Below are 18,211 nucleotides of genomic sequence, written 5' to 3' on the forward strand. Positions count from 1 at the left end.
TGAGAAAAAAAGAGAAGCGAAAAGCAAAGGAGAAAAGGAAAGAAATACCCATTTGAATGCAGAGTTCCAAAGAATAGCAAGGAGAGATAAGAAAGCCTTCCTCAGTGATCAATATAGAGGAAAACAATAGGATGGGAAAGACTAGAGATCTCTTCAACAAAATTAGAGATCACAAGGGAATATCTCATGCAAAAATGGGCTCAGTAAAGGACAGAAATGGTATGAAGCAGTTGGTAGAAGCAATTTAATATACACAGACAGATTGCTAGCAGCCTTTCCAATCCCTACCCATGCTTTTCCACCTCTAGTGGTGATTCTCAAAGAATCACCAGGGAGCTGGTTGAAATGGTGCTTCCCAGGTCCCGTGTCCCCAAGCGTCTTTAATCAGATCTCAGGATGGGGCCCAGGGTGTTGTGTTTTTAATAAGAGCTTCACATGATTCTCATTCAGGTGGGCTCAGGACCTATTCTGACACAAACACAACCTTGTATTTGTTTCCAGGGGAGAATAATTGTTTATGAGTCAGTATTCTTGGCCTGCATTCAGGTTAGCAACCTCAAATTGGTTTCAGGACGTATTAGAGTTGAGGTTAGAGAATATAATTATATTTTGTTATTTCCCAGCATTTTCAGATTTGGGTAAGAAAGCTAAGTGTCAAATAAAAAGACATTTATAAACAAGCAGTTCTTCTAATATAGAGCTGTAGAATATTGAGAGAGAGAGCACCTGTGAACACACTTGTGTGGGTAGCCATGCATACCCACGTGCCCAGACACACCCTAAAGTAGTCCCATAGCCTTAATGAGTCTGTGAGGAAATCTGTCGGGCTTGTACCTAATTGAGACTAAATGTAAGTTCAAGTTCAATTTTATGTGTTAGTGTTTTGTGGAAGCAGAACTGGAGGTCATGGTTCAAATCCCTTCTAATGCAGGTGTAGAGACCGGGACCCCAGGAAGGCAGATGTTTCCCTGGGTAACAGTAGCTGAAGCCTCAGCTTCCCCACCTGTAAACTAGGAAGAGAAATAACCACCCTGCCACGTTGTTGTTGTGAAGGTTACGTAAGATGGTTTGCGTTAGGATGTTTTAGAAAGCAAAGAGTACAGAGACAGTTCCTGACTATCATGCATATCGTGTTTTATTCTAACTAAAGTATTTAGAACCACACTAGGAGTCTCGTGAGGTGAAATCACTAGTTGACTCTAAATCAGTGGTTTTATGCCTTTCACTGTATGTATTTTTAAAAAATTCCCTTTTTATGCTCATCATGGTGAATTTGGAAACTCTAGATAATTGAAAGGATGAAAACTTGAAATTATCTATAATCCTACCACTCAGATGATCACTATTACAATGGAACACAACACTGTAAATCAGCTATACTCTAATAGAAATTTTAAAAAATTTATTTTTGGTTTAAAGAGGTTTTTATGTTTTCTAACACACAAGCATTCATTTTACAAAAATCAGGTTAGATTAGGCATACTGTTTTGCAACCCATTTTTTTCCTTAACAGCATATTTTGAACATTTTTTCCTGTCAGTTAATACTTAATATCATCATTTAAAATGTCTATATAGTACCCCATGATATGAACAAAAACATTTATTTAATCAGTTATTAGATATTTCCCTGTTTATTTATTATATGCGGTGCTGAAATAAGCATCTTTGAAATAATTTCATATTCAGCAGTTGGGTTTCTACATTGACACTGGCTAAAGGTATAAATGCAGGTAAGGTAACTGACTAACTGGTATGTTGTTTAGTTGCTAAGTTGCATCCTAACTTTTGCCACCCCGTGGACTACAGCCCCCCCAGGCTCCTCTGTCCTTGGGATTTCCCAGGCAGGAGTGGCAACCAGAGTGGGTTGCCCTTTCCTTCTCCAGGGCATCTTCCTGACACGGGAATAGGACCCATGCCTCCTGTGTTGGCAGGCAGATTCTTCATTGCTGAGCCACCTGGGAAGCCCTAACATGGGCATAAAATTACTGAAAAATGAGTATATAAATACAAAAATAAATCTTATTTATTTTTATACCCAGAAATTCTAACTTTCTGCTTTTGATCTTTCTAAGACACTTGAGAGTTTCGAGTATCTTCTCTGTCAGTCTGCTCATGACCTCTGCCTCAGAGCATGACAGTTCTGACCTTGGCAACTCCTGATTTCCTTTAGGCCAGGCTGTTTGCAATTCATGTATGACCCTGTAGGCTTAACCACTGTGCTGTCTCTCACTCAGAAATTACCTATCCTATTATGGCGAAGGCTCTTCCTTTTATTAAACAAAGTTCATCATCAGTCAGGAGAGAGACCTTTTACTTTCTGAATTTTTTAAATTGTGCTTTCTTCAGTTAAATGGCATGTTAGGAGTATTTCTGATGTAAAATTGGAAACTTTCAGATACCAGAAGGCATTGCTTATCTTTGTAAATACACATGTTTCAATTAAAATAGGTACTAAAATATTTTGGTGGCACTTCAAAGCTCCCAATTTAGATTTAATTTAGATTAAAACACTTACTCTTTTTAATAAAGTTATAAAATTGATTATTAAAATTGCCTATTGAAGATTAAAAGCAGTGGAACGTTTATTTTCCTTACAAAACAATTTAGTCTTTGGTAAGTAGGATTGTATTAATCAATTACGCTATTAAAATACAACTGCCATATTAAATCTGACTCATTTGTCATGACGGTTTCTATAATTATAGAAATTATACCTAGCTCTTATATAGCCATAATCCTGCAATAAATATAAATAATTGTCTCTATTAATTCAGGTCGCAGTTACTGTCTATTAAATCCCCAGTTAAATGGCAATTCGGGGACCTTCATTTAAAATCCTTCTAAATCTTTGTTGTTCATTTGACTGCCAAAGCCCCACAAATGCACCTCCTACTGTTGATTTCAGAAAGCAATTTAAGAATAAAATAGTTTTTTTTTAACACAGATATTTTAGAGGTCCAATTGGACTTGAGGTTTGAGCCTGTCAGGAAAAAAAAGAGGATGTACATATTGGGTGGAGGGTGCTGACAGAAAAAAAGAGAACAAATCTTAATGTCTTGGTATTTCAGTTTAGAGAACAATATATATATATATCAGGTTAAAAAAAAAATGCTTAAACCCTTCTTTGTAAGCCCAAAGAACTAGAGCATATGGTTGAGTAACTCTTCACAACTTGTATCTTTGTAGGTGTGGATGAGGTCACCATCGTCAACATCCTGACCAACCGCAGCAATGAGCAGAGACAGGATATTGCCTTCGCCTACCAGAGGAGGACCAAGAAGGTACAGCAGGCTCAGGGCTGTAGGGCATTGCTTGTTGAATTTCAGTTCCTCAGCCATTAGTTTTTCGTTTCATGAATTCTGGCTCTTACCAGCAAGCGCCTTCAGGACCCCTAGGGGATCCAAAATTTTCTCCTTAACATCCTTGTAAGAGTCACAGCTCACACATGTGTGGCCCCTGGGGTGCTTGGAGCTCATTCATAAAGACCACAGCCTCTTCCAAGCCAGAGCATGTAGAGGCAACAGTTCTGGAAATAGAAATAGAAACGCTGGGGAAAAGCAGCAGCAGGTATCATTTACTGCATGCTTACTTTGTGCTGGGCATGCGCTTCTCTACATGTAGCCACTCATTTCATCTTCATGAGTTCTGCTGGCTCTTGATAAAATGTTTTTAATTTAATCTTAGGACACTAACCTCTATTGAGTATTGATCCTGACATGCACCTCTCATTAAGGTAAAAAAAATATTCACTTGAGTTCTTAAGACCTTTGGAACTACCAGGATTTAGTTAGTGTGGTTTATTTGGTCTCCAGGCTATCTTCAACATGCCATGCTGCCATTGCTGAAAGGGTCTTCTCTGGTTTTTTTCACTTGCTTGTCCACTAGCAGTTAAGGATCAGCCCAGCACTTATTCATCCTTTATTTTGTCCCAGTGTTAGGAAATTTTATTTTTAAGGACAAGCTGCTTTATTTTTAACTTCTTGCTATTAAAAGCATTTGATTTATTCTTGGACAGTGCCGTAGGCATGGCTTCCCGCAGCTCCCGTTTTATAGTTTTCACTCATATTCACAGTGGAGGTGAGCTGAAAGGATTATAGAAAAGATGTTCATACAGTTGGGGTGACATGACCCCCAGGGTCCAGGGAGTTGCAGGTCAAGCCCAAACCCAACCTCTCAAACAGTTGGAAAGGACATAAATAGGAAAGTATGTGGTTTCTTTCCTCTCATATGCAATAAAGCTGTTCTTCCACCTAGACTTATGCTAACCTACTGTAGTGAGGCATGGAAGGGAGTGTTTATTTCCCTACTTTCCCAAAAGGATCTGTGAACTGGTAGAGCTGAGTTCAGTTGGAGCAGAAGGCCCAACTCTTTGGAGAAAATACCTGTAATTGCTCCTTCAGCTGTTGCTTACAGGGCGTGATCTTCGAACACAGTTGGGTGTGAACACACAAGTGTACATTGAATCACAGAAGCCTGGATCTCAATTTCAGATGAGATAGATGGAGAACCAAGCTCTCACATACCCTGCTGGAGGGAAGATACTACAGAATCATGCTGAGTTTGGTGACGTCACAAGCTTTGCTGTGGGCTGGGGTCAACTCACTGTCCTACTGATTCTTGATGTCTGTCAGCCTTGGACTAAGGAGAGCTGTCATATTTTAAAGTGAGATACATAAAATACTTAAGATAACTTTCTGCACACTTATTTTTGTTTTATTTTTCCCACACTGTGCGGCATGTGGGATCTTAGTTCCCCAAACCTGTGCCCCCTTCATTGGGAGCATGGAGTCTTAACCACTGGACTTTCAGGGAAGTCCCTTGAGATGAAGGAAATCCTCAAAGCAGAACTGTGTTGTTTGCATAATAATGGGGAAAGCCCTGTATTGTAGAATCTTTAACAATAGGGACCAAGTCTGCCTGGATGAGAGACAACCACGGGCACACTCATAGAAGTGGACAGGCGCTGGGACAGAGGATTGATTTTAATGTTTCTTTCACGTCCGAGCAGATGCCAGGTTTCTCTATACAAGGAATGGTCCGTATTTTATTTGTCAAACATATCTGGAGTTTCTGTAGAGTGCAAAGCCCTGTGCTTGACAGTGTGAGAAGCAGGAAGTTGACCGCCCATGAGAAGTTTATTATAGAAGTGGAAGAAGTCAGTAGGTGCCCAGATGCTATTTGAGATCTGAACAGAGAACGGATGGAGGGAAGACTAAATTTGGAATTACCTAACCTCAAGGTTCCAAGTTAGAATACTGATGCTATAATTGGAAGGAGTAGCTTTGAAAGTCCCCTCCTAAGTGCTAGGTGTTACTAGGACTTGGGGAAGCCAGAGAAAGTAGGTGATGAAAGGGTTGGTCCAGATGATCTCTAAGACCCATCTCAGTCCTTGACGTTTGTGAATGATTTAAGAAGATTCTCTGAAGCAGGCTGCCATCACCTCTTAGAGCCTGCATGCACCTCTAGAGGCTAAACATCATAGATGTCATGGGTGCTGCTAGAGAGCAGGGGAGGAAGAAAGAAGGGACAGAAGAGGGAAAAAGTGAAAAGAAAGAAAAAAAATTACTTTAACAAGAGAGTTCAGCCATCACTCTGCTCATGGTTTGTAGGAAGTTTAATCCCTGAAGAAGCATCTGTAAAAGCCACATCGAATTGGGATATCTGTCTGCATATGTGTTGCTGACTCAGGCCTCTGACTTGAAATCAGTCAGTGGATTTTTTATGGTGACAGTGGAACCTTTAAGAAACAGTACACACACACACACACACACACACACACACAAGAAACAGTACACAATGGGGAAGTTAAGAAGTGAATGGGGGGACTTTATCCTCACTACCTCTGTCAACACCATTCCAACTTGGCATGGAAAACAGAGGTTCTCTTAATAGGTGAAATGTTTTGCATAGGAAAACTTCATGAGCCTACTTCCAGCCACGTGGTAGCCTCTGGTTTCAACTGGAGACTTTCTGGAACCGCCTCTGGCACAGTTGCACAGAGTCTTTACAGGAAGTTAGCAGCAGGCCTCGAGGGCTCTGCTTCCCTGGCAGCTCCCTACTCTGACCGCCTCCTTCTTAGCAAGGCCCTTGACCCTGGAAAGGGCCCTGCCCTCTGTAGGCTGAATGACGGGTGAGTGTAAGCAAGTTGTGATGAAAGGCATTCACTCATAGCTTTTTGAGGCTGTGTGCTGCTATGGTTTCATTTTATTTATGGGGGAGAAGGCAAAATCAACTTGGATATTATCAGAGCAAAGTCTGATCTTTCAGTTTCTGACCTTTGGGTCTGGCCAGAGGGAATGCAGTTGAAGAATACCTTGACCCAGCACCCCCAGAGTTGTCAAAAGAATCACAATCTGCTTTACAAACACAGGCCTCTATTTTTGTCTTATTAGTTTTAAAGGGACCATTGGTTAACAACCAACTTTTCCATGTTCTCGCCCGTTTTTCTGAAGGAACTTGCATCAGCACTGAAGTCAGCCTTGTCTGGCCACCTGGAGACAGTGATTTTGGGCCTATTGAAAACACCTGCTCAGTATGATGCTTCCGAGCTGAAAGCGTCCATGAAGGTAAACATGTGTAAGATGCAATCTCTGTCAAATCCGCCATTAATATTTGTGAATTACAGCTTTCTGAGTATAATTAGGTGATTTTCGGTTTTGTTGAATTCTCATTTGGAGTCATTTTGGGGGAATGAACTGAAGCTTTAAGTCTCAGGATTTGTACCAAAAATATTTCAATTACTTTTTTTAAGACTGTAAAGAAATTTCATGATGCAGAGAAGTCAGTTACCAGCTGCTACTGCTTGGCACCTGGGCAATTGGAATACCATTTGGAAAAACTACTTCCTTGATTACACTTCCTCCTTAAAAAAGATTTGTTATGACATTAAGGCAAAAGTAAAACTCATAGCTTTTGTTAAGTGAAGCTTAACAGAAATCTGCTGATGCTTTTTTGGTTGTTTCTTCTTCTGACCTTCTCCTTGCTGGTCCCATTGTTTGATTCAGATTTTGGGCAAAATCAGAATATCACTGCGGATATTAGGGGCGATTTCAGATCATGAATGGTTCCTGTGTTTTCAAAGCACATACTACTGAGTGTTGTTTGTATTTTTGCAGTTATTTTGAACATGGATTTTAAGGTTAAAGTAGATAGTGAAAATTCTAGGTTGCAAGTGCCCCTGTATTTTATGTGTACCTAAAACATCAAGTGTTATATAAATGCAATAGATACAGAAACATAAACGCATGTTATAGCAAAGCATAGAATCCTTTTCATAAGGTTTCTGTGACACTTTGAATAATGTGTCACTGCCCTCTGCTGGTAAAGCTGGTTAAAGCCTCAGTATAGAGGGAAAAGCTGCAGTTCTGATGTTTCATTCTAAGTCCGAGTGTGTTTTCTGTGATGCCACCATTTCTGAATTAATGGAGAGACAGACCTGTAAGCCTGTCACTAGCTAATGTTACAGTTCAGTTGTCATCACTTTTCCCACAGAACACTTCGAAAGGGAGGCAGCCTCCCAGCCAGGCATTTCCAGGGCCCAGAAGTTGATAGCTCAGGGCTGCTATTTGCTCTGAAATCAGTTTTCCGGCTTAAGTCTAAGCTGTTTATTTGAGCAGACTTGCTCTGAGTTATCTAAGTAGACTATGTTGTAGGGAAGGTGTAATTAAGAATAAGATGTCAACAGCACTTAAAGGTCTTGCTTGATAAAAAGAACACTGAAAACACTCACTCTTGGGACCTTTGGAGCTGTGGATGAACCAGCCTCTCCTAGATTTCTTCTGACCATCATCACTTCAGATCAGTTTATCTTATTTTCTCCAAGAATTCATTTAGTTGTGATTTGTATAATTTTACTTTTGTCTGTTACTAGGTATCAGTGACCTGAAACAGACCTGTAAGAGCTGTCCATCACCATTGTAATCTCTGTGACTGGGTCCAATGAAAGGTGCTTTGACTGCTGGATCTTTGACCTTGGGCCAGCTCGTCCATTAGTTATCACAGCTGAGTACCCTTCTGAAATCCATAAAGCTCCGAGTGACATTAACTGAACAATGCTTAAAAAAAATCTGTTTTGACTTCTGGCAATACCACTGGCAATATCTGCCGTATGTTACTGTAGACATTGCCCTTGTGATGGGAGCTGTGGACAGTCTGTGGAGAGCTTGGGCCAAGTTTGAAATTGCCAAGGTCACTTTTAAATATAGAGAAAAAACACTGTCAGAATTTTCCTACATTAAAATGGGCATATCAGTGATATAAGAAAACAAATCTATGTTGCTATACCTGTTTATATTTCAACAACGTTAAGAAATAACATTTCTTCCAATGCATGAGTTATTTTTTAGACTATATTTACATTCAAGATTGACAAACTGCCCCTTAAAATATCTGAAGATGCTTGGTAGTCTCTCTATAATATTTATATAGAATGTTGTGTAGACCTTTTGCTAAGGGAAGGAATTTTGGTTTTGCAAGCACCTCTACAAATCATGATTAAAAACTCTGGGAGAAGAGGCCTTGGCTCATAGATTAGATTGAGGAATAAAATTCAGAATTAACTATTAACCTGAGGCTTAGCTTATATTATACAAACCACTTTTTTAGGGGCATATAAACTCTAATAAGTTTAATTAATAGCTGACACACTTTTCATGTGGATAAGTAAGTTTCTTATTGTATTAACACCTTATAATTGATTTACATTTTAAACAGTTGTAATTCTGCTTAGTTCAAAGTGATATTTCCATATTCGGTATTAGAGAATCCTGATTATTAAATCTTGACTTTGATCATGAAGCCAGCTTTGAAATACATGTTTCATTGAGTCCTTTCAAGCTATCTGGCACGCCAGCTCAAAAGTGTATATATTAAATTTGAATACATCACCCATCAAATTCTCATTCCTTAATAAAGTGTTGGTGTCTAGGTTTATTTGGCACTTCATTATTTCCTTTTGCTTCTCTAAAATGCCTGAAGAGTGCATAGTAATCAAGCAAAAATGGAAGTACAAGAATGAAATTTTTAACATTAACCCAGTTTTACATTTCAAAGAGGTAAAGCTAAAAATTTTATCTTATCTATACCTTTCCCTCATAAAAGACTTATTTCAATCTAACAATGCTGGCCGCCAACAACAGCCCAATATCTCTATATTCCTTTATTTTAAATTAATGAGCAGAACTCTGTAATAAAGAAAATGATTTCTTGTCTATGAAAATAATGGCTGATTATTAGAGGAGTTGAAAAAATAAAGAAACATAGAGAGAAGATGAAGTTATTCATTTTATAAACCCATCACCAAAAAGGGCTGTATTTTAACATTTTGGTGTATTCCATTACTGTCTCTTCCCATTTCACTATATGTTTATATATGTGTATATATATATAGTTGAGCTAAAAAAAAAATGCCAGTTAAACCATCCTTTATTCTAGTGAAGCTTTTTGTTTTTTTTTTTTAAAGGAATAGAATATAACATTACCTTGTGTCAAGGAATCAGTACATATCCCTCAGGTGGAATGCAGAAAGGGGCGCACTGCAGACCAAGCCCGTGCGTGCAGTTTACCTGATTGAGTTCAGAGAAGTGGGCTAGTGGCTAGGGGGTTTCCCTGCTAATGTCTGTGCTGCCTGGTTCCCAGGGGCTAGGGACTGATGAGGACTCTCTCATTGAGATCATCTGCTCAAGGACCAACCAGGAGCTGCAGGAAATCAACAGAGTCTACAAGGAAAGTGAGTAGCCCCAGGTCCATGGTGCTCCCACTCCTGGCCCCCTGGTCTGGTGTTCAGGATAGGATCCCTGGATTACGTATGTAGAAACACCTGCCCTCTGGACTGCCCAGGGGTTTGCTGTGACCAGGTCACTCTCCTCCATCTCCTGATGGCCTGGGCGTTGTGATTACATCCCCCTAGAACTAGTGCAAGAGGATATACAAGAGGGAAAGCAGAGACTATGAAACAAAAGAGATCTGATGGGGAGAAGTAGAAAGTATCCCCCATGGATTTCATGTACTGAGTGCTGTCCAGTTTCTGCTGAGGAGATTCCCAGACTTGACTCCGGATCATTGTTTCAGGAGGCAGGAGGACCCATGTGCACCAAGCAATATAGGAGGCCAGAGGTGGAGTAGATGATGCAGCTTACCTGATAGGTGGTACTTCATTTCAACATAGGTGTTATTTTGAGTAGTAAAATACAAAGTCATTCAAAAGTACCCTTTAATTCTTACTAGTTTTTTGCCATTGTGCATTTTCTCAATCAGTAGATATAAAGCACAATTGTGTGTGTGTGTGTGTGTGTGTGTAGTCCTCCAAATATTTTGATGTTCTAAATAAGTATAATGAAGAAGTTTGGGAAATAGTATTTTAGCTAGACAGGAGGTCCCTGATCAAAGGTGAGCTTGAGGATCCCCTGTCTAATCCTGCGCTGTGTATCCCCTATCACTGATAATAATTTAATAATACTAGTTCTGATTTTATGAGGGTAAAATTCCTTCTTGAGAATCCACCCTCCTTTTTAGGGGTATACCCACGCTGCCACAGATTTCTGCTTTTCAGAGGCTTAGTAGGCAGGGGATGGGTGGGGTGGCTGGCTGCGTAAGCAGGAAGTGTTAAACCAGATGTGTTGTTTTCCAAGTGTACAAGACCGATCTGGAGAAGGACATCGTTTCCGACACATCTGGCGACTTCCGCAAGCTGATGGTCGCCCTCGCAAAGGTTAGTTTCCGGTTCTTTTCTTTGCCCTTGCTTCCTCCCAAAGCAAGTTGCATACCTCATTTTATACTCGGGAGCGAATTAAACTCAGTCCTCTGGGCCTGCATCAGAAATTCCAGCTGTATTTTGACAGTGGGTTTGCACTGTCAACTGCAGAGTTGTCATTTTTGTATAATAGGATTTCTTATCCTGCAAAACCGTATGGTGAGGTGGACTTTGGGGCCAGAGGAGGAAGAGGCAGCTCTTAGCTCCTGGCCTGGATTTCTGTGCCAGCCTGGTGACTCGGGGAAAGTCATTTTGCCTCTCTCTGTCGTCACATAGGACCCAGTGGGAAGTGACCCTCTTGTTTCTTTCACCTGTTATCATTTCTTAAGGGATGGTTTGCCCAGGTAGTGGTTTGCCTGGAGAGAAGATCTTTACTTGTTTGCCAAGGTGGACACATTAATTGTAGGTGAAAGGCATTTCCCTTCTGAGTTCTGACCCACCTGCAGTTTAATGCCTGTGAGCACTGCAAGGGAAGAGGAATTTCACCCAGGAACCCTGAAGACAAGTGGGCACGCTCCATCCTGGCCCCCACACCTCCATTGCTGTCACAGCTCCATACCGCCCTCCCTAGCTCCCTTCTCTACCACCTGCCCTGGGTACGGCCACCCACCCCTCATTTTGAAATCCACTTGTACCGTTTTAGTCCCCTGTCAAAACTCATTACTTCTGTATCAAATACAAACTCTCAACTGCCTTCAGGCATCCTCTGTACCCTGGCCCTCCCTTAGTCTTCCTCCCCAGGCCTCCCCCTGCTCACCTCACTCCTCTGAGCCGTTCCTCTTGCGTGGAGCGGCTTTCTCCCGTTCCCCCGTACCACCCTCATCTGACGCATCCTTTGGGTTTACCTCAGCTGTAGCCCGTTGTCCATAGACTTTGCTGATGATACTGCTTGACAGATTTCTGCCTTCTTTTGCATTTCACATCTACTTAGAGCCACAGATACTGTGTTGCTTTACCATTTATCCCATCCTTATTTCTCCTGGATTGTGTGCTCTCCGAGGAAGGAATTTAAATATCATTACCTTTTTGGGGGGTGGACAGAGGGTGGATTCTATAAGGCGCTTAGCCCAGGAATGGGTACCACAGAGGGTACAGCCCCCCACTTCACTGCCTCAATTATTGTAACAATCTTTGGTCTTGCCTAGACTTGTAAGTGAAGAAGAATTTTCAGAGGGTGTCCATTCAGTAAATAGTGGCTTACATGAGTTGGGGAGAAATCAACATTTTCATTTTAAAATGTACATAGCTATATATTTGATGTTCTTTCTTTCTTTCATTTTTTTTTTTTTTAGGGTCGGAGAGCAGAGGATGGCTCTGTCATTGATTATGAACTGATTGACCAGGACGCCAGGGTCAGTGCCAAGCTTCTTGGTTTGATGTTTGGTTTCCTAGTCTCTGGATAGTCAATGTAGTCATCTGTCCTTTGTGACAAATTCCCTTGAAATTCAGTGGCATAGAACCACAAGCATGTATTATCCCTCAGTGTCTGTGGGTCAGGCACTGGGGAGTGGCTTGGCTGGGTGGTTCTGGCTCAGGGCTTCTCATGAGGTTGGAGACAAACTGTTGGCCAGGGCTGAATCCTCTGAGGGCCTGACTGCGTCAGGAGGCTTCCCGGATGACCCACCCACGTGACTGTTGACAGGAGGCCTTAGTCTCTTTCCACATGGGCCTCGCTAAGGGGCTCAGTGTTCCCACAGCATGACAGCAGGCTCTCCCAGAGGGAGTGATCCGAGAGAGACAGCGTCCGGAGGAAGCCAGGTGCCATTTAGGATGTGCTCTCAAGAGCCACACACTGCCACATCTGTCACACTCTGTTCATTAGAGGCAGGTCCCTAGGTCTAGCCTCCAGACAGCGGAAGAGGAGGTAGGCTCCATGTTTGGGAGGGGGAAATGTCAAAGAACCTGTGGGCTTCATTTTCACTTTCTGGGAGCCATAGTTATAAGACCTTATAATGGGATCGGCATCTGACTCACATTTGCTCGTTCAAGCTTTGCTTTGTATGGAGGAACCAGTTTCCACAGGGTGTGCTACCGCTGTGTGCACTGGTGTGCGGTTGCTCCAAATGAACCCTAATACAGCATACAGCACGCAACGGTGGAAGGAGGTGGTGGCGTGGCCAGGGACAGGGAGGCTCACGGCCCTGGTGGCGGGGGAGAAGACGAGGGAGGCAGAGGTCTTCCTTTCTGGCCAAATAGAAGCCCTGCTGCTTCCCATCCCATAGTCACTGAGAACTAGTTGGGGAGCTGATGCAGATCACTGTGAACTGCCTGCCTTTCCCAGAGGCTCGACAGCTGTCTCGATGTATTTCACAGGAGCTGACGAACAAGGTTAATTTTAATTCGTTTTAGTTTTAAAATTCAGTATATTTCACACAGCACTTTTAGCAGGAGGTAGAAAAAGCTTTGTAATAAAGAAATGGAAGTTAGACTTTGCAGCACCCAGATAGTGAACGGTCACTCAATGAGTACTGGCTCCTGCGTAAGCCTTTTTCCCTCCTTCCTTGACATTCTTAGCATTACTTGTAGCCCCTGAGTTTTCTAGAAACTGAGAATGTGGTTGAAGCAGCTTTTTTTCCCCAGCTACATCATTTTCTCAATCTCTAAGAAGCCCAGGGTGGGTACCTGACCTGCAGCTGTCTTCAGCAGATGGAAGGCGCTAGTGAGCATTGGCTTGTCCTTCTGTGGATGAGTAGAAGCTCTTGGTTCTTCCCTTGGCATTCAGGGAAGACTAGTTAAGCATCAGCCTCACAAACAACCTAGTCTCATACTGCATGTCTGTGCCTCGGGAAGACTGCTCTTGATCAAGACTTTGACACTGATCAAGAAAATAGCACATTTTTCCTGCGCCTGCAGTGCCATCCTCCTTTCTCATTTGCCATTTTGAATGCGTAGATTTGGTGTTTTTTTTTTTTTTTTTTTCCCCCTGCATGATGTGTTTTTAATGACCTTGCTCTCTGGATTGTGGTGTTTACTTTCCTGGCTGGTTGTGCTCATAGGATCTCTATGATGCTGGTGTGAAGAGGAAAGGAACTGATGTTCCCAAGTGGATCAGCATCATGACCGAGCGGAGCGTGTGCCACCTCCAGAAAGGTGGGTGCTGCTCTGGGGAGGTCTTAGAGTGCCGGGGCCTGAATGAGGGGCCCTCTCAGTTGGGCCATTGCTGACAGGTGTCTGTGTTGGAGCTCGGGTCTGCCGGAACAGAGTTCTTTCTCCACTCTGTACCCTGTAATCTCATGCATTTTTCCTCACCAAATCCATTCAACCTTCTCTTCCATTTTGGATCCTTTTTTTCCCCCTAAATATTTTCCATGTTTAGTGCCTGTTTGGTGGGCTGCCTCTTCTTGTCTAGGTCATTTTATCTTGCCATATTTTTTTAAATAAGGGACTTGGCTGGGTGCTACGTACTGTTTCTTGTAGCTTAAATAAAATGGGTTCCACTCTATAGAGATGAAGATGGTCAAAATACATGCCCTGGGCTGTGCCATTCAGGACGGATGCATGGTAGGGCTGTCCCAGGGCAACTGGAACAGTGTTGGCCCTGGTTCACAAGGCAGTCCCTAACCCCTAGAATGCTGTGATCATCCGTGTGTGTGTGATGTGTGACTGTGTGGGTGACCACTGACAGCTCTCTTACTGGCTCTGTTAACAATAATTGTTGCTCTTCTTTAGTATTTGAAAGGTACAAGAGCTACAGCCCTTATGACATGCTGGAGAGCATCAAGAAGGAGGTCAAAGGAGACCTGGAAAATGCCTTTCTGAATCTGGGTAAGCAAGTGTGTACTCCTTCCACGCCCCGGCCCCGCCACTGCCCCATCCTAGTGGACGTCAGCTTTCAGTCCACTGTGCTGAAGCAGAGAAGTAACGAATGACCATCCTGATCATTCAAGTGGCTTCGGGAAGTGTGACTTCTTTACGTGTTGTAGGTAGTTTCATAATCTTCACCATATGAATTTAAGATGTAGGACTGAAGAAGGGCTTACGTTGGTAAAATGGAGAGCTGCCCAGGCAGAATAAAATAATCAGGGAAAGGGCTCTCTCCTTGGGGGGAACGCACATATATGCATCAGCTTCTGTGGCCCTCAGGCTCCCCTGGTTTAAAAGCACTCAGGGTTTTAGAGGATCCCTGGTTTTCCCTGAGCATTTCCCATTGTGCAGCCCATGTGCTGACCCTTTTCTTCTCCCTGCAGTCCAGTGCATTCAGAACAAGCCCCTGTATTTTGCTGACAGACTGTATGACTCCATGAAGGTAAGAGCAGCCGGCTGAGAGGTCCATGTTTCCACACTAGGCTTTCCTTTCTTTGTGGCCCAAACTAAGTCTCCTTAACTAGTGGATGGCAAAAGAGACCCCATTGTCGAGGTGACCACTCTGGTCAGCTGTGCTCGCCCCTGACAGATGGAGACCCACAGTCCAGTGGTTTTCAGTCTTCTGCCTCTCCCAGCGACTTCAGTGCGTTTTTGTGGACAGGTAGAGAACATAGTGCCACAGGAGAGAAAATGCCAGATGGTGATCACATTAGATTCCTGCTCAGAGTTCTCAGCGATTCCCTCCTGGTGCCGCAGAGCAGGATGGGCGAGGAAGACAGAGGTTATTAAGCAGCCACTGTGCAGTAGGCATTGTGCTGCTGACTTCATCTTTAATCATTACTGGAAAACCTATGGGGCTTGTGTGGCCAGCTTCTTTCCAGAGGAGGAGAATGGAGCTTGGAAAGCTTTCGGCTTGCTTGAGGTTGCATAGCCAGACTCGAACCTTGGATCTCTATGAGTCCAAAGCCAGCCCTGTGATTTTCCCTTCAGTGGCCGTCTCTTCCCACAGCCCCATCCCCTTTTCCACTTGTCACATGTGCCTCGTGCTTTCCGGCTTCCGAGCCCTTGCTGCTGCTTCCTGGGCCACCCTCTTATCCACACGGCCTCTCTTCCCTTTCCCATGTCACATTTGACCTGTTCTCTGGTATAAGATTCTGGAAGTAAACGCAGTGGTCCTTATTGTCTGTGCCATTCATGATGGCGCAGAGCTGTGGTGAACGTGGTTACGTGTGCTCCCCGAGGCCCCCAAGAGCCAGGAGCTTTGTGTTACACGTGTGAATGCTCATGCTTTAACTCTGAGCCCTGCAGTAGTTAGTGCTCAGTTCACGTTGGTTAAATGCGTGGTGTGCAAGGGTTTGTGCCACTGGTGTGTTTGGAATTCCAAGATGCTCATTGTTCTTTAGGGAGCAGTTTCACTGTTATTGTAATCTCTTAGGGCACCATCAAGAACCTAGATCAGTTCCATGTGCAAGAGAACTGACTAGACTTTTATTTTATTATTATTTTTTTTTTCTGGGCAGCAGGCAGGATCTTAGTTCCCCAGTCAGGGATTGAACCCCTGCCCCCTGAGTTGGGAACTTGGCATCTTACCCACTGGATCACCAGGTCCCCGCTAGACTCCTTTTTAATGATTAACACTGTCAGTGCATTGTAACTTGGAGTGTGCATTTGGTTTTCAGGGCAAGGGCACTCGCGACAAGGTGCTGATTAGAATCATGGTCTCGCGCAGTGAAGTGGACATGTTGAAAATTAGATCTGAATTCAAGAAGAAGTATGGAAAGTCCCTCTACTATTACATCCAGGTGAGGCCCCCGGCCGTCGGGGGCTGGGGTCCCAGGCAGGTGTCCGGCAGAACAACGGTAACATGGTGGTTTTCTGTTTCCCAACTCCCCAGGGCAGAGATGCTACTCATCAGATATCAGGGGTTTATTCTCAAATGCTATTACGACGTGTCCTGGAAAGTTAAAGAATCAGGCAGATATTTTATATTTCCCATACCTATTCTACTGTGATAGTTGGCGTTCATGACAGTGATCCTGTAAGACTTGCTGACATCCTGAAAAGACTTCAGTCAATTCAAACTGCATTTCATTATATTTCCATTTCTTGAAACTCCTCTGTGATAAGCCCGGGCCACATTTCCTCACTCAGAATCTCCGTCTCTTCCCCTGGTCTAGCCTGTCCCCGTTTTGGAGGGCTGGAGCATCCTTTTATAAGCACCGATTGCAGTCACCGTGGTCCCTCCCACTGTGTTTAGTTCAGACGTATGCTGCCAACCCCTTTTTCTGAAAATGTCAAAGGCATGTCAGTGGTCACCAGGGATGAATTCAGAGCTGAGTTCACTACAACTAGGTTTCACAGGGCATATGTTTAAAATTCTGGGGCCATTTAGACTCTTAAGTAATTATGTCCTTAATCTATCAGCGTCTTCCCATGTGATGTTAAAAGTCCACAAAACAACACAGGGAGACAGGAAGGGGCCTCGTGTGTCTTCTCTGGAAGGGTGCAGGCCAGGGAGAAAGAGGGTGGTGTCTGCAGAACCTCACTGCAGGAGGAGCAGACCAGGGTCTGTACTCTGGTCACTTACCACGTTAATCCCCAGAACCCCCTGTTCTCGACGCTTGTGGCAGTAATCCCCCTGGACCACTCTCTGAGGAGCCTCTGGTGGTCTGGGGGCATCTGGGCAGGTCCCACGGGGCCTTCATGTGCCGTGGGCCTGCTTCTCTGTTCTGCAGAATTTGGATCTTTCTCCTGACCCAGAATTTCTTTTTTTCTCCTCGGCCATTTAGCAAGACACCAAAGGCGACTACCAGAAAGCGCTGCTGTACCTGTGTGGTGGGGATGACTGAACCCCCGCGACGGCCCAAGCGTCCAGGACGGCTGCTGCGTGCTCCAGCTAACAGTTCTCCACAATCAGCTTGCAGCTAACAGCCCCCTGTGCCCATCCCTGGGAGGATGACATTAGCGCTGCCCACCCCGCCCGCTCTTTTGTTAGTTTAGTTTCCTATGCATTACCTGGCTTTCCCGGCTAGTCCCTCTTTATAGCCAAAGAAATGAACATTCCAAGGATTTGGAAGTGAAATCTATGATGTGAAACACTTTGCCTCTCGAGTACTGTGTCATAAACAGATGAATAAACTGAATTTTTACTTTAGGAACAGGTACTTGTGGACCTTGCTCTCAATTAATTGTTTCAAAATCAAGACATGCTTCAGGGTTGTCTTGTCCAGCTGGTAAGGCTGTCCCCTCGAGGAAGAAAGCTCTTGAAAGGAGCTGTCCAGTATGGTAGCTACTATCCAGATGTGGCTGTTTACATTTACGTTCACTTAAATGAAATGATTTAAAAATTCAGTTCCTCAGTCATGCTATCGACATTTCAAATAATCAGTGTCCATATGTGGTTAGCACCTAGTGTATTGAACAGCACAGGCAGCATAACAAAAGTGGATGGGTGCACTTCTCATTATAAACAGAAGGTTGTATTGGGCATCTGTTTACCCAAGGGATTTATTGTACCTTTGGGGGAAATCCCAGAATGACCCCCTTCATCTCTGCTCATCTCTATACAGGTGAAAACCAGTATCTGCAGGGGCCTCAAACTGGGCAAAGGGGCGGGATGGTGTGTTCACCAAATACTGCAAATGTTCCCAGAAGA

General features: G+C 43.5%; 1 protein-coding gene across 4 annotated transcripts in view; it reads left to right on the top strand.

Moving 5' to 3' along the window:
- ANXA2 (annexin A2) overlaps positions 1–17,714 on the top strand; it is a 48,677-nt gene extending 30,963 nt beyond the window's left edge. For all 4 annotated transcript variants that reach the window (XM_020894113.2, XM_070469200.1, XM_070469202.1 and 1 more), the window contains 10 exons: positions 3,189–3,283; positions 6,455–6,568; positions 9,639–9,729; positions 10,631–10,710; positions 12,045–12,104; positions 13,749–13,842; positions 14,422–14,517; positions 14,940–14,998; positions 16,236–16,358; positions 17,346–17,714. In XM_020894113.2, coding sequence (XP_020749772.1) covers positions 3,189–3,283; positions 6,455–6,568; positions 9,639–9,729; positions 10,631–10,710; positions 12,045–12,104; positions 13,749–13,842; positions 14,422–14,517; positions 14,940–14,998; positions 16,236–16,358; positions 17,346–17,405 — 872 coding nt within the window. In that variant the 3' untranslated portion in view covers positions 17,406–17,714. The remainder of the gene's footprint in view (positions 1–3,188; positions 3,284–6,454; positions 6,569–9,638; positions 9,730–10,630; positions 10,711–12,044; positions 12,105–13,748; positions 13,843–14,421; positions 14,518–14,939; positions 14,999–16,235; positions 16,359–17,345) is intronic.
- The last annotated feature ends 497 nt before the right edge of the window (positions 17,715–18,211 follow it).

This window comes from Odocoileus virginianus, chromosome 6 (genome assembly GCF_023699985.2).
Source record: "Odocoileus virginianus isolate 20LAN1187 ecotype Illinois chromosome 6, Ovbor_1.2, whole genome shotgun sequence".
Taxonomy (NCBI): domain Eukaryota; kingdom Metazoa; phylum Chordata; class Mammalia; order Artiodactyla; family Cervidae; genus Odocoileus; species Odocoileus virginianus.